The 17152-nt window shown below is 44.8% G+C and overlaps 1 protein-coding gene across 3 annotated transcripts in view; it reads right to left on the bottom strand.

The window, feature by feature from the left end:
• The window catches only part of BPHL (biphenyl hydrolase like), a 32830-nt gene that overhangs the window by 5442 nt on the left and 10236 nt on the right, over positions 1–17152 (bottom strand). For 2 of the 3 annotated variants that reach the window (XM_045551593.1, XM_045551595.1), the window contains 2 exons: positions 7780–7911; positions 5081–5204 (listed from right to left, as the gene is read on the bottom strand). In XM_045551593.1, the coding sequence (XP_045407549.1) occupies positions 5081–5204; positions 7780–7911 (256 nt within the window). Of the gene's footprint in view, positions 1–5080; positions 5249–7779; positions 7912–17152 lie in introns of all 3 variants that reach the window. The other variant, XR_006735220.1, reaches the window with a different exon arrangement.

The raw sequence follows: 17152 nt of genomic DNA, 5'->3' as shown, positions 1-17152 counted from the left end.
TCCTTATAATAAATCTCTTTCTCTCTCTTAAGTATACATACACACCCCCTCTTTCTCTCTATATAAGTACGTGCGCACGCGCGCGCACACACACACACACACACACACATCCTGTTGGTTCTGTGTCTCTGGAGAGCCCTAATACACCCACATGCCTGCATTGATGATGGTGCTGTGAGCTGGGACAGAGGGCAACTTGTCCCTGACCTAACTGCAAGCTATACCCTCCCGTCTCCTGGGGGCCTTGCCCACCTGCACCCACACCAGCATTCCATCCACAAAAGTGGCAGCTACTGTGTGTTGAGCTCTGAGTCTTAAATGTACAAAGAACTCCTCAATTATTCCTCAAAAAAATATTTTGAGATGCTGCTCTCCATTTTACACATGTGGAAGCAGAGGTGCAGAAACATGATGTGCTGCCCAGCTGGTGACGAATCCATGCTCAACCCTGGCCTGAGTCCCTGCGCATGCTCCAGCCAAGCCCACTGCTAGGAACCTTGCTCAGGACCCCAAATACTGACTGTGGTCTCCAGCAAGACTCCACTTCCCACATCTGCCCTCTAGCTGACGCAAACCCCAGATGCTAACTCTTTGTGCACATGGCCCTTCTTTCCCGCCTGGCCTGGCTCTCTGGACCCGGCCTGGTGATGCCAGCCCACCAATGGGGACTTGGCTCCCATGTGCCCCTCTCTCTCCACATGCACTGAGCACCCTAAGATGTTCTAGGCCACCTCTGGGGGTAGGTGTTGGGGTGTTCAACAGGAGGAAAGTGACATCCCCACACCAGCAGCCATTGAAAAGGTAAGAATAAGGAGGCCCATGAGCTCAGAAAGATGCATGAGGTGGAGGCAGAGCCCAGGGAGCCTCGCTGAGGAGGAGACACGTGAGTCTGAGCTGAAGGCGGAGTGACTCGGGTGGGCAAAGGGAGCCCTGAGGGACGGAGAGAGCCTCCAGGAAAGGGGCTGGGCATTTGCAGCTGGCTCTGAAACCCAGAACTGGGTCTGTGCTGGGCCTCTACTTCCTGAGATCTGAGCAGCCCTCAGAAGCACTGCTGTGGGCTGACTGGTGTGCCCCTGAAATTAATATGTTGAAATCCTAACCCCCAGTACCTCAGAATGTGACCTTATTTGGATATAGAGTCTTTAAAGAGAAAATTAACTTGACATGAGGCCTTACGAGTGGGTCCTAATCCATTATGACTGGTGGCGTTATAAGAAGAAATTTCCACACAGGTTCAGAGGAAAGACAACGTGAGGATACAGGGAGAAGGTGGCCGTCTACAAGCTGCGGAGAAAGGCCTCAGGAGCAACCAACCCTGCCCACACCTTGATCTCAGACTGCAGAACTGTGAGAAGATGAATCTCTGTTGTTGGAGGCCCAGTCTGCGTACTTTGTCACGGCAGCCCTAGCCCACTGGGCCACAACCTGAGCACACATGTGGCCGGACCTTCTACGCAGTCACCTCCTCTTCTGCACTGGCTCAGCCCACTGTCTCCCAGGGCCTGTCCACACCAACCCCAGAGAGTCTGAGGGGGCCAACCTCTGCTCAGCGAGAACTCCCGGAAAGCCAGCCTGGCTGGCCTCGAGGGCGATGCCACGCCTGGCGGCAGGACATGCCCACAGCGAGGCTGGCTAACCAGGCCGTGGGGAGCGATGCCAGAGCCTTCCAGCCCAGGAGGGAGGGCCAGATACACAGCACACACAGCAACTGGCATGAGGGCTGCTCCCCAGCGCTGCCGTGATCCGAGCAGCTCTCACTTTGTGTTCTGGGTCTTAGACTTCCACATAAGAGTTTGTTCAACTACCTAAAAACGAATTTTAAAACCACTGAACTTGCTGGGTGTGGTGGCTCATGCCTGTAATCCCACTACTCGGAAGGCCGAGATGGGAGGATGCCTTGGGGCCAGGAGTTCAAGACCAGCCTACGCAACATAGTGAGACCCCATCTCTACAAAAAGTTTAAAAAATTAGCCAGGCATGGTGGTGCACACCTGTAGTCCCAGCTACTCAGGAGGCCGAGGGAGGAGGATCAGTTGAGTCCAGGAGTTTGAGGCTGCAGTGAGATATGATCATACCACCGCACTCCAGCCTGGGCAACAGAATGAGACCTTGTCTCTAAAAAAATCCAAAAAACAAAACCAAAAAAAAAAAATCACTGAACTTGAATGATCTCTAAGGCTTCTTTGCTTCCGAGAGATCCTATGAGGGAAAGGCAAACTATCACAAGCCAGTAGCAGGTCTGCGGAGCAGCTCCACCCTTTGTTTGGCCTCCTTCTGAGGATGTTTGCTTCAAATATAACATGTATTTCTCGGTAAAGGAAATAGAAATAATATGTATTTCTTGTGAAGGGATAGACCGTGCCGTTAAGTTTAACTAAAACAATGTACCTAGCAAGGTAAGGAAATGTCAAGTTCACTGCAAGCTTGCTACACCAAGTTGCTCCTCTGTTGTTAGACGGCCTGGTGCACAGAACACAGTAAGATTTTGGTATTCAAGGAATCCACCTTCCTTTTGTGGGGTCCAAAATAAGCCATGGTGGGTCATGCCTAACATAAAAGGCTCTCACAGCAGAGGAAGGTAGTAAGTAGAAAATACAAGCCTGTTTTAGACAGTTATTGCTAATGCCACTTTACCCTCAATCCATTTGTTCCAAAGATTATTGCTCTTAGAAAACAATCTTCCATAAAATAGTCTACTGAAACAATTAACATCTGCATGTAAGGGTGTATTTTTCTCCCATACTGATGTACTCTGTTGCTAGGAGATGGGTCTGGAACAGAATTCCTAAATTAAACTTTCTCACAGGCTGACTTTTATTGAACCGGCTCTTTAAGGGCACACACTGCACTTACTAAGTGTGTCAGTGTGCAAAAACCTGTCATTTCTGAAGCTAGAAGACAATTAACCAGGTCACCTTGTATATGATTCTAGGCATCTTATCATCATATTAAGAGTATGCTTTTAAGTGGCAACTGTGCAATGGTGGAAAAGCACTATATTAGGAGGGGAAAAAATCTAGGATTTGTCATTTACTAGCTATGCAACCTTGAAAGAATGCTTAACATCTCTCAACCGTGATTTCTCATCTGTAAAATGGGTAATATTTTTTTCATAAGTTTGTTGTTAAGTATAACTAGCTATTGTATGTAAAATACTTTTTAAAATATAAAATGTTATATGGAAACATCACCTTGTACACTGCAAACATATATAATAAAACACAAAAGCTGAGATTATATAGAAAACTTTCAGAAGGATTAATAAGTATACTACTTGAATTCTATGCCATGAACATGACTTAGTATTATAATTTTATAAAAGTCTAGTTTGAAAATATCTTTTATTGCCTACTAAATAAATTTATAAACTTCTCCACTAAACCTTTATGTTCACCTACAATATAATCCTAACCTAACTTCTACCTTTATTCTTCACTTACTCTATATTCCAAGCAAATGGATTATTCGTTACACATGCTCAAATGTATTTTTCTGATGCATGACTGAACTGTTAAATGAGGAAATATTAGTATGTGGAATAAAAAGATGCCTTTTAATTTAAAAAAATGCTATATGGATAGAGAAATTATAAAGGTTTATGGTAATTATATTTTATCACAGACTAAGAAGCATTTTTCCTCCACGTAAGAATTCTCATAGAACCTGTTATTGAAGAGATCACAGAATAGAGTCTCAGGAAGCAGTGCAGCTGTTTCTGTGCCTGCTTTCCCTGAGGGTCTGCGGGGGCTTTGGGGAGGGGGAGGACCACCACTACCCATCAGAGCAGTGCTGCCCTCGGCAGGCATCAGAAACTGGCTCATGGAGGGAAAGGAAGGAGGGGAGAGAGAAAGGAAGAAGAAAGGGAGGAGGGAGGTTACTAATAAATCCAACTTCAAAAGAATTCTGTAGAATTTTGAAGTCGTCCTGAGTGATTTGGAGATGTGTAAAATTAATATATAGGCTCGGAAGGGACCAAGGCTCAGTTGGATGTTTATTTTCTAAAAAAACAAATCGGGCTCCTGATCTCCCAGTTACCCCTCACTTTTACCCCCAGGGTACAAATCCACCGCACATAAAGGAGACAATCAACTTATTCAACTTGGAATTTCCATCCTGAGAAAAGTGCCAACAAAAGCTGGCTCCTGTATCAGCCAAAGTATTTAAAATATTGGCCGGGCGCGGTGGCTCACGCCTGTAATCCTAGCACTCTGGGAGGCCGAGGCGGGTGGATCGCTTGAGGTCAGGAGTTCGAGACCAGCCTGAGCGAGACCCCGTCTCTACTAAAAATAGAAACAAATTATCTGGCCAAGTAAAAAAAATATATATATAAAAAAAAAAAATTAGCCGGGCGTGGTGGCACATGCCTGTAGTCCCAGCTACTCGGGAGGCTGAGGCAGTAGGATCACTTAAGCCCAGGAGTTTGAGGTTGCTGTGAGCTAGGCTGATGCCACGGCACTCTAGCCAGGGCAACAGAGTGACAGTCTGTCTCAAACAAACAAAAAAAAAATTAAAAAAAAAAAAAAAAGTTTACAATATAATTTTAAGTGGGGGGGAAAAACGCAAGATTCAGAGTTGAATATAGAATATGATTATATCTATGTACAAAAATGCCAGTAATGATAGTATTTAATGGCTGGCAAGCATGGGCAATCTGTTTTCTTCTTTTGGTTTTACAAATTTCTTTTACTGGGTAGCTAGTGCTTCTATAATAGTATAAAACTGTGCTGAAAATTCCCAATTTATATGAAATTATTTCAGTTAACAATGATTGATATAAATCTAAGCTGTCAGCAATGTTATAGACCCTAACACCTATTAGCACATTTGCCATCCACAGCAAAGACGAGAGACATTCATCTGAGAACTCCTTTCCTTCTGATTATCCGTTACCCACAGTTCAGGGCTCCTGTCCTCCGTGGTACCCTAAATAAAGCAGTAGTATTGACTGACATTGGCAAAAGGGGGGAAGAGGGCATGCACCCTAAAACCCCAACTTCTCCTGCTTCTTATCCTTCTGAAGCTTCTCCTGCTTACTCTGGGCTTCTGGGGCAGGGAGTGCTAAGGTGGTGACTGGACTTACCGTGACCCTTTCACGTGCTCATGTATGAAGTCGGCATGAAATCGCGGGACCAGAGGATCCTTTTCACCGTGCACAATCAAGGTGGGGCATTGGACCAGGGGCAGCAGGTGCCGGCAGATACTACCTGAAGGACAAACACCACGAGGAATCTGCTTTGGTGTAATGGTCCTAGGAGGTGAAAAGAAACACAACTGGGCAAGCCATGCCCCTCTTGGGTCCTCAGTTTCTCTGTCTGTAAAAACAGTAGTTGGATTCGATTGTGCCTGGGGTTCTTTCTTTGGGTTTCCTTTTCTGTTTTTCTACTATTTTTTGTTTGTTTTTGAGCTCTACTAGTAAACAAGTGGCTTTGCCTGATTTAAATTCATAATTCATATGAAATAGTGGGAAAATCGATCAAACAAAAACCCCGCAACTCTTTACATTACACAGGGCAGTTCCCAATGTGAAAAACAGCGGTGGGTGCTTGACACCTGCAAAGCTTTTCCCTGGAAATCTTGTCTCGAAGGGTCGCAGGGGCACCAACCAGCCCTCCAAGCACACGTACCTCACAAGGAACCTGCAATTTACACGTGGTAAAGAAGGTCATCGCTCATGCCTCTGTGACACTCCAACATCCTTTGGGGGGCTGTAAGGACATTTCTGAGGCAATTTTGGTACAAACTGGGCTCCAGTCCCTGAACTGCCATTTCCTGTGTCTGTGAGACCTTGGTGGCTCCTTAGCCACTTTGAGCTTAAGCCCCCAACAGGGACACTCGCAATTCCCTCGGGGCTGCCATGAGGCTATAAAGAGAGCCATATCTAGGAGTGCTGGCATCCTAATGCAGCTACTCCCCCCACTGCCCTCCTTCTGCCTGTGTCTAGAAAGTGCTGCTGTCTGAGAGGGCCGGGCCCAGTCTGCATGCTGCCCTGCCCTGCCCCGCCCGGGCCTCTCCCCTCCTCTTCAGCTGGGGTCACTGCTTGCTACACAAGAAGGGGACCGGTTGACCATGGAAATACTAGAGGCCTCTCAAGCTTCTCTCTCCTGTCCTTCGATGATACACACCTGCCAAATGTATAAGCAAATGATGACAATGAAAGCCACTGAGTGCTCACTTTGTGTCAGGAACTGCTTACACAACTTCGTATCTGTTATGCGCTTACGGTGGCCGCATGTTCCAACTCATTTAGCACATACAGTTATTTGTGCATTAAGTACTTTCATACAGTAAGACCAACCTTTCATTAGGCACTTACTGTCCTTGGTCCTACACTGAAGCTGAACAGATAGTATCTCACTGAATCCCCACCACAGCTTTATGAGGTAGGTAGTTTCTCCCAGGCACAGACAGGAAACTGTAGCTTTGAGATGCTAAGTCATCTGCTCAAATCCATTCCAACAGCAAGCCAGGGCCAAAGCCAGAATTCAAACCTAGGCCCACCTAACACCAAAGCTGTGCAATTAACCCCTAAACTGAGCACCCATAAACTTAACTGTATAATTTTGGAGGAAGGGCTCCTATCAAATTAATTAGTACAGAATGGGGATAAGTTATCAGCAGTCTTGCTGTGAGATGGTTTATACACTGCTAGATCCTCTATATCAAAACATATTTTTGAATTACTGATTTAACTCTATTTCTGCCTTTAAATCTTCCTGTCTTTTCACTGCTCTCTTCAATAAGGCATAAAATTTTACATTTTAAAAAGTCACCCTCTTTAATGGAGAACTGTTTCAAACACTGCTTTATGGCATTTTTGGTTTTAGGAGCAAAGAGAAACACATTTCAAAGACCCGTTTTTATGGGTGGATACTGCATTTGAATAGGATCATTATAAGGCATATATGTGCTGTTTTCAACTTAAACCAGAAAAGTAACATTTCTAAAAGTCCTTTTCATTGTGAAAATTTTGACACATGACTCATGTAGGAAATGATTAATGAAACTGATCCTTCAATCACAATTTGTAACAATGTACTCCAAGATTAGATCTTAGCTACTCTATTGTTTTCAGCAATTAAAAAAAGGAAAAGAAAAATGAGAGATTACAAACATTAATGGCTGTATAAAAATAAACTTTAATTCAGAATTTCTCCTAAAGATGTCAACTCTTACTGTTGATGGAAATCTTGTTAATTTTTCAGATAAAGAACAGGAGACATTTGTTCATAGCTGAGATCATACAACTTAGTTCTGAGGATGGAAAAAGAACTGAGTATTTTCCTCCTCATACTAATTCTGCTGGGGCCGAAGATTAGGACAGAAATTTCCTCCTTTTTTGGTCCTGGTAAGAGAGCATCCTAGTGGGGCGACACATCTGAATGTGTAAATAGGAAAAATATGTACATATTATGTACATATTATGGCTTATTTGTTTTCTAATTACCCATTCTGGAATTAGAAAATAGGAACTGATCAAGGCTTCTGGAGAATTACTTTATCATCACACACACAAAGGGTTAGAAGGAAAAAAGAACAGTCTGCTATTAAAGACACAAGAATATCACCCTTTAGACACGCAGTCCTATCACTAGGTTAAGGCAGATTGCCTGTGCGACAGCTTGCACTGTACATGATAACTAGTATTCTCCATGCACACGTGAGTGTGGAAGGACAGTGGGTGGACTCAGGAATCACTGAGGAACTCTGCAACATAAAGGGAGGAACCGAAGCTCCCTCTCAAATCCACAGAGCAACCCTTCAATAGTCCATGTAACCTACCATCTGGTTGATGTTTAAACTGTCCTATGCCATCCACCCACTTCTCACAGGTTCTGGCAAAGTAGTCATATCCATATAGGGCTTCTAGAGGCTTTCTTGTTCTCTCACTCCATTTAGAAACATCTCGGATGCCTGAAAAACAGAAGTGTAGACAAGGATAGGTTTAGTCTCATACTGAGGTATTATGTTGACATCTTCCGAGCACGGGCCACCTCTGAGCCCTTATGCTCACTGTTCTGGCTGCCTGGAACACCTTCCCCACTGCCCAGGCCCTCCCCTCCCTCTGCTCTGCTTGGCACTTCCCACTGCTTTGCAGTGTCTCCTGTACCCACGGCTGAGCGCCTGCCCCGCCTACGTCACATGCCCATTTTAAGGGACCGGGCTTTGCCCTCTGACTATACCCCAGGGCCTAGACCAGGGCCTCCCATAAAACAAGCCTGCAATAAATACTTACCAAGTGAACGAAATGAGACCTTCATTTAATGCTTCCTGTTAAGGGTATACGATAAAAGAAAATATTTCTCTAATTAGGGTCCCTTGAGTAAGAGTGATATTATTTGCAAAAGAGGACTTTTTTGCTGAGTTGCATTTTTATGTACATTGAAAAATGCATACAATTATTCATTCTCATTTCTGCCACTGAAGCAATATGGGTGTAAAAGGCTTAACTACTAACTTCAAACTATATTATAGCTGATTCACTAGTAGGAAAGGAATAATACCTGAAAACAACCTTTAAAATGAATCAACAAATAAAATTACTTAGCCCAATATTTTCCATATTTCTTAAACACACTGATAATTTTAAAATTCGAATGCTTTTGAGCATACTAAATATTGCTTATTGAGAGCTTCTCAATAAGCAGTGCTTCTGCTAAACAGGACACCTGGAAGACAATATGACACTAATGATATGAATTCCCATCGAACAATAAACTATACAGGGCTCCAGCAGTGCCAGGAGCCCGCAGGTACTCAGCGTGCACTCAGTGAATTGGAATAACCGAACGGAGGCAAAACTGCTGTTTACAACTACACCTGCCTTTGCAGGGTGGATGGCACCACGAGACAGTGCCTGCCTCTGACTGCCTCACACTGTCCGAGGTCAGCCGGAGTGAGTGAACACAGAGGCTGAGGACGGCCGAACTGCTCTGCACAATAGTGAAGGTATGAGGGGTGTGGAGAAGCAATTAAAAAATTAAGAGGTGGGGAGGAGATTTGGGAAGAAGAAAAAGAAAAATCTGGGTGGGAGAGGAGGACAGAAAATCCAGCACGACAGTGTGAAGACAGTAAAAAAATTCCCTGTAGACGCTTCTCCTTTTGGCCGTATGGCAGACCGCACCCTCTGAAAGGCCTTCTAGCAGGGGAACAACTAGATCTTTCTCAAAACATAATTTTGTCGCATTGTTGAAGTTGCAGCAATCAATGGAAACTAGGGTATGAGAGGGTCTGAGTGTGTTTGTATAGGAGAAAAAAGGCCTGAAAAGAGAGCAAAGGAAGAACCCAGAGGCAGGCTGCTCTGGGTGGAGACGCAGCCCTCAGCCCGGTGGCTGGCGAGGGCTGAACCTGACATTCCTGGTTTCAGCAGAGCTAAAACGGCCCCAGCTTGGCATGCTCCTCTGCTTCCCAAGAGTAGCAAATGCAAATCTCCTCTGAAGGAAAGCATTCTCAATCTATGCTGTTTTGTTTGTTTGTTTCCAGATTTAAGAGTAAACAAATATTAGTTCCTAAACAAAGATCACAAAACAAACATAATTTTTTTTAAGTTGATGAAAAAACTAGAAAACTGGGCAAGAAATCTTAATTAATTATGTAGAACAGGACACAGAGAGACAGAAGAACAGGAGATACGGAAGACACCCAGCCGAGGCCCCCGAAGCCTGCTGGGACCAGAGGGGAGACAAGGGCAGTGAAGGAGGCGCAACAGTGGAAGAATTCACGGTGCGTGTTTTTAGAAGTGATAAAAGAATGCACGACCAAGAATCAAACGTATTCCAGACAGGATGAACAAAATGAAACCCACACTGAGGCGCAGTAGAGTGAAACAGACTGCAGCAAAAGTTGAGGGCAAACCTGAAAACACAGGTGGAGAGGCGAGGCTCAGCCCCGGGGCAGGGCGTGAGACAGGAAGCTGAGCCACAGAGTCACAGAAAAGTGACCGTCCCCCTGTGTGTTCACAGCCAGCCAAACAGCCTCTCAAGAAGGAGAGTGAAATAAAGATACTCTGAGGTAAAAACTAAGGTGACTATTAACGGGCTGTCCTTAAAGAACCTGTAAAAATAACCTTAGGAAGGAGAGGACGCTTTTAGAAGGAACACCTGAGTGAAAAGACAGGTGCGTCAAGACACTTGCAAACATGATGGCAAACCTACAAACACAACCGCCAAGCTAACGAGAAAATGAAACATTATGGCATTTCCTTATATTAACATTAAACAGTTCTGTCCATAAAGAAAGTGAAAAGACAGGCCACAGGCTGTGCAAAGATATTTGCAACACAACTACCTTTCAAGGGGTTATTAATTAGATTAGTTTTTTAAAAACTACACGTTAGTAACACCATGATAATATTGGAAATGTGCTAGTCTTGGGTTGGGTGGAGAGTCCTTGCAGTGTTTGTTTTGTTGTTTTTTTGATTGTTTGTTTTGAGACAGGGTCTTACTCTGTTGCCTGGGCTCGAGTGCAGTGGTGTCATCCTAGCTCACTGCAACCTCAAATTCCTGGGCTCAAGCGATCCTCCCTCCTCGGCCTCCCAAAGTGCTGGGATTATAGGTGGGAGCCACCGCACCTGGCCTGTTTTGTTGTTACACTTCATATTGTATACCTGTTGGCCATATGGTATTATATGTATGAAATATTAACTAATAAAAATTTAAAAATCAATAAAGGTATGAATAGATATAATATGGAAGAAGCCCAAATAGTGAATAAACACATAAAAAGATTTTCAATCTTATTAGTAATACGAAAATGAAAATTAAGACCACAATAAGATAACATTTTACTCCCATCTAATTGGCCAGTCTGACAATTTCAAGTTTTTATTGAAGACATAAGGAATCTTGTATCTTGCTGGTAGAAGTGTAAATTTATTGTTGGAAAACAATTTGTCACTTGTAATGAGGTATATCTGCCCACAACACTCAGCAATTTCACTTGTGGGCTTGGACCCTGGAGACACCCTTCCTCCCGTGCCCCAGGAGGCAGGTACAAGAATGTCCATAGCAACAGTGGAAATAAACTGCCTACACAGAATGGCTCTTCAGGCTCAAAGGGGCAGTAGGGAGGGAGCAGTGGCAGCGGCGGCTCCCTCCGAGATGCGGAGCTTGAGCTAAGTCTAGGGCAGCAGAAGCCAGCAAGGAAGGGAGCAGGAGGGCAAGTGCACCTTCACGGCTTGCCGCTCACATGCTGCCGGAAGCGGAAAGCACGCTGTTTCACGTGGCTGGACTGCAGGCCAAAGTGCAGGGAGGTGGCCTGGACAGGCACAGTCCTGGGCCAACCGCTTGGTGAACAAAGCTGAGCCGCTTGAACTTTACCTGGAAAGCTGTGGGGCCTCCTTGAAGGTTTTTAAGTAAGATGCCATGAAACTGCCATCAGAGCAGTGTGGAGAGGAGGGAGGGCAAGTTGGGTCCACAAAAAGCCAAGAGGAAGAGCGGAGCGGGCAGGAGGAGGCTGTGTGGAGGTCACCACTCAGCACGGGCTGCAGGGCCAGGCCTGAGCCCACCCTCCCGGCCGCGCCCCTGCGGCAGGTGTCCTCACTCCCCGGAGTCCCAGTTTCCTTATCTGTGAAGCAGGCTGAGCAATAGCTACCCTACAAGGATGGTGTATGGTTAGACTTGAGCTCATGGCAGACAATAAATAGTAATTAAAAATATCCTTTTGTGGGAGAAATAGCATATTCCAGTGGGTATCATTTACCAAGATAAAGAATTTAGCAGGAGGAACAGGTCTAGAGGGAAGATTATGGGTTCAATTTTAGACAGACTGAATTTAAAGTAGGGTAACTGGGTAAGAAAATTGAATAAAAAGTTGAATAAGGCAATATAGTGAGAGGTGGTCTTTATTAAAAAAAAAAAAAGTTGACTATGTGGGATTTGGGAGTTAGGTGAAGCCAGGGGCTGGGTGCAGCTACTCGGGTTTTGAGAGCAGCGCATGGAGGACAGCGCCCGGCAGACCCCAACATCACGGCCCACACAGGGAAGTGGGCACGTGCCACAGCCAGAGAACAGCAGGAGAGAGAAGGGGTAAGTCGGGAGGACATGGTGGCGAGAACTTCAAGACAGAGAAAGCTTCAAAAAGAGAGTGTAATCAATACGCTACGACTAGGCCAGGCACGGTGGCTCACGCCTGTAATCCTAGCCCTCTGGGAGGCCGAGGCGGGTGGATCGCTCAAGGTCAGTAGTTCAAGACCAGCCTGAGCAAGAGCGAGACCCCATCTCTACTAAAAATAGAAAGAAATTATCTGGCCAACTAAAAATATATATAGAAAAAATTAGCCAGGCATGGTGGCGCATGCCTGTAGTCCCAGCTACTCGGGAGGCTAAGGCAGGAGGATCCCTTAAGCCCAGGAGTTTGAGGTTGCTTTGAGCTAGGCTGATGCCACGGCACTCTAGCCTGGGCAACACAGTGAGACTCTGTCTCAAAAAAAAAAAAAAAAAATACGCTATGACTACATATCCTGAGCATACCCTCTAACACTGCAGAATGTCAGGGAACAAAGGGCAGGAGCGTGTCTGGGGGTTTGGTGACATGAAGGCTCTGTCTCCACTGCCTGGTAGGTCACAGCCACCTTGACGCAAGTTAGGAGAGACTGGGGAACAGGGAAATGGAAACGATGGCCCAGAAGGGAAGCAGGGATATGTCAGACAGTAAAGAGGGGCGTGAGACGGAGAGGGAGTTTTGTTCTGTTTTCACAGTCAAAGCAAAGTCAGCGCCGTTGCACACAGTGCATTCCCTCTGCAGTGACTGAGGCGCGAGAGTAGGAAGATGACAGTGCCAGGGCCAAGGGCCATGATGCAGGCATGTGCACAGAGTCCCAGGGCCCAGAAGGGTGAGCGCCATCGGGTCTCGGCACTTTGGGATGCTGTCCCAGACAAGGTGCCCCGGAGCTGGGTCAGGGTGAAGACGCCTTGCTGGGGTGGCCGCCGCAGGCCAGTGCTCGCGGCAGGTCAGCAGAAACAAAGGCAAAGAGGGGTGAAGGGGCAAGCTGGTTTCAGGAACGGCGACTCACCCCATGTGGGAGACACCCCAGAAGGATGAAGGAAAAGGGAGACGAGGCCGGACGTGCTGCTTGGACTTAGGTCACTGAAGGGTTTTAAGCACTGCAGTAGAATTAAGGGATCAGATTTTTGCCTTGGGAAGGAAACTCTCCACTGGAGGATAAACCTACCCTGAGAGGCCAAGGGCCTGAACCAGGAAAATGACGGATGGGAAGGACAGAGGCGGGGGTCACCTGAGAGGCAGGAAGAACGTGGCGCCAACAGCATGCGGCCAGAGTTAAATGCAGAGGGAGAGAGGACTGCGCCCTGAGGGATGATGACTCCGGCTTGGATGCCCGGCAGACTGTGGGCCGGAACTGAGACAGTGACGGGTGGGTGTGGGAAGGGCCATGAAATAATGAGTTCAGTTTTAGAACAAGGAAGTACCACATTCTGGGGCATAAAACAAACCTTAAATTCAAAAGAATTAAAATCATACAATGTGTGTTTTCTGAACCAATGGGATTAAACTAGATGCCAATAACAGAAAGGTTTCTTGGAAACCTCAAATAATTTGAAATTAAGTAATACACTTCTAAATAACCATGGGTGAAAGAGGAAATCTGAAGACATATTAGAAAATATTTTTAACTGAATAAAAATACAACATACAAAAATTTGTAGAATGCTTAGATGTAGCAGTGCTTAGAGGGAAATCTATAGCATTAAATGCTTATATTAGGAAGGAGAAGAGGTCTCAAATCAATAAGCTAAGCTTCTACTTTGAGACTGGGGGTAGGAGAAAGGAAGTAAATTAAAACTCAAAGCAAGGAAGACAATAATAAAGACAAGAAATAATAACCCAAACAGCATGGTACTGGCATAAAAACAGACACATAGACTAATGGAACAGAATCGAGAACCCAGAAATAAATCCACACATCTATAGTGAACTTCAACAAAGGTGCCAAGAACATACAGTAGGGAAAGGACAGTCTCTTCAGTAAGTGGTGCTAGGAAAACTGGACCCTTATCTCTCCCCACATACAAAAATCAAATAAAAATGGATTAATGACTTAAATCTAAGACCTGAAACTATGAAACTACTAAAAGAAATCACTGGGGAAATGCTTCAGGACATTGGTCTGGGCAAGCACTTCTTGAGTAATACCCCCAAAGCACAGGCAGCCAAAGCAAAATTGGACAAATGGGATCACATCAAACTAAAAAGCTTCTGCACAGCAAAGGAAAGTGAAGAGACAATCCACAGAATGGGAGAAAATATCTGCAAATTACCCATCTGACAAAGGATTAATAACTAGAATATAAGCATATAAAGAGCTCCAACAACTCAATAGGAAAAAAATCAAATAATCTGATTAAAAAATGGGCAAACGATCTGAATAGACATTTCTCAAAAGAAGACATACAAATGGTCAACAGGTGTATGAAAAATGCTCAACATCCTTAGTCATCAGAAAAATGCAAAATCAAAACTACAATAAGATATCATCTCACTCCAGTTAAAATGGCTTTTATCAAAAAGACAGGCAATAATGAATGCTGGTGAGGATGGGAGGGCGGGGACTCTGTACACGGTTAGTGGGAATGTAAATTAGTACAACCATCATGGAAAACAGTACAGAAGTTCTTCAAAAAACTAAAAATAGAACTACCATATGACCCAGTAATCCCAGTGCTGGGTATATATCCAAAGGAATTAAATCAGTATATTGAAGAGGTATCTGCACTCTCATTTTCATTGCAGTATTAACCACAATAGCCAAGATACAAAATCAACCTAAGTGTCCATCAAAAGATGAATGGATAAAGAAACTATGGTACATATACACAAGGGAATATTATATAGCTATGGAAAAGAAAAATCCTGCCACTTGCAACAACATGGATGGAACTGAAGGACATTATGTTGAATGAAATAAGCCAAGCAAAAAAAGACAAATCTTACACGTTTCCAATCATATATGGGAGCTAAAAATTAAAACAATTGAGCTCAAGGAGACAGAGAGTAGAATGATGGTTACCAGAGCCTGGGAAGGATAGTATAGAGGGAGGTATAACGTGGGGATGGTTAATGGGTACAACTATATAGTTAGGTAGAATGAATAATATTTGATAGCACCACAAAGTAACTATAGTCAACAATAAGTTAGGGTATACTTTAAAATAACTAAATGAGTGGAATTGGAATGTTCCTAACAAAGAAATGTTAAATGCCTGAGGTGATGATACCTCAATTAGCCTGATTTAATTAATTCACATTGTATGCCTGTATCAAAACATCCCATGTACCCTATGAAGATATACAACTATTATGTACCCATACTAATTAAAAATGAAAAAATCTTTAAAAAGAACAGAAATAATGAAATTAAAAACAGAAAACAGTAGAAATAATTCAACAAAACCAAATCCAGTTCTTTGAAAAAGTGAGTGAAATTGATAATCTTCTAGCCAGACCGACCAGGAACGAAAGAGAGTTGACACAAATTACCAATATTGCGGGGGAAAAAAAGAGGGGACATCACTGTAGACCCAACAGACTTTTAAGAGGGTAATAAGAAAACACAAGCAACTTTAAAAATATCCATTGGCTTTGGCAACAAGGAGATTATACTGCTACTTATTTCCGTGAGAGCAGTTTCAGCAGAGTGTGCTGTAAGGGGACAGAGTGGGCGGTGGACCAGAAGGGACTGAGGAAGGAAGGAGAGGAGAGCACGTAGAAGCAGAAAATGAAGACAGCTTTCAGTAAGTTTGTGGGGGAAGGACAGAGAATGGGAAGGCATTCACTACAGGTAAGAGGGGCAACTTTTTGGAGGAGGAACCGTACCCACCTTTGTGGGCTGAGAGTGAGGATCTGGTAGGGAGGGATCAGTGACACAGGACAGGGGCAGGCGGGGCGGGGGGGAACCAAAGAGAGAGCACAAGTCCCTCCCTGGTGCCTGGTGACTGCCAACAGCCACTCACATGCAGTGGCCACCAGCACAGCCCATGGGCAGCAATGCTGGGAGCGGAGGGGACACCAGGCTTGTTCTCCTAGAGGCAGCGGCAACAGAGTGGAATGGCTCACGCTGCACGAGACAGCCACCAGGTGGGAACACAGGAAGCACAAGCAGGAACACAGATTAGCACTGGTAACTACATCAGACTCACCATCTAAGCGTTTCCTATTTCTTTACAAAACAGACTGTTAAGAACCAAGATTCTACAACAGAACACTGCCGTTAGTAGCTTAGTGAAAAGTCATGTGAACTGCAGAATAGCTGGAAGAGACTAGACTTGTGACATTCTAGTGCAGGGGTCTGCACACTTTTTCTCTAAAGGGCCAGAGAGTAAATATCTTAGGCTATGTAGGTCAAGAGACAAAATCAAAGACATTGTGCAGATACTTATATAGAGGGGGAAACACCTGACTTGTGTCACACTAATTGCCTGGGAAGGGCCATCTGTGGTCCATTAGAATCACATTTGGGACAAAAAGCTACTGGACGGAAAAGGAGGGTCCCAGTGGGCCAGGCTGGCAGGTGGTGGCACTGGGGTAGCCCAGGTCAATTTTCACTGTTTGCCCCAGCAGCTCCCAGATCCTGGTGCACTCTTCCCCCCTCCAGAGAGCCTGGTCGTCTCAATCTGGGCAGCTTGGTAGAGGCTGAGCAATTCCTGAGTCGCTGACTGAAGTTCCATGACTGGGTGCCTGGTGACTGCCAACAGTCACTCACGTGGAGTGGCCACCAGCACAGGCCCTGGGCAGCGATGCTGGGAGCGGAGGGGACACCCAGGCTTGGTCTCCGTGACGCACAGCACTAGCCTCCTTGATTAGTGCCCAGGCTTTACCAAGGCAGGTGGCAGGCTGGATTTAGTTTTCAGTGCATCTAAAAACCTTGGAGAAAAGCCCGAAGGACAACCTTAAAAAATCTGAATAGCACAGAAATTCTTTAAACAAAATATAAGGTTTTATATTTGAATTCAATGCTCCCTTTTAAATGAAATTATTAATAACACCGCACATCACCCCTCCCTTCCTTAAAGTTCACCAGCGGCAGTAGTAAATGGAAATGCTGCTTTTACCTAGTCTTTTCTTGAGTCATGAAAGTTTCATTCCTGGAAATAGCTTTAAAACTCAGACTGGTTAAACTGCATTACTTTTCTAAGAACTC

Source organism: Lemur catta, chromosome 5, assembly GCF_020740605.2.
Source record: "Lemur catta isolate mLemCat1 chromosome 5, mLemCat1.pri, whole genome shotgun sequence".
NCBI classification, from domain to species: Eukaryota; Metazoa; Chordata; class Mammalia; order Primates; family Lemuridae; genus Lemur; species Lemur catta.
This window is presented reverse-complemented; position numbering and strand designations above follow the sequence as displayed.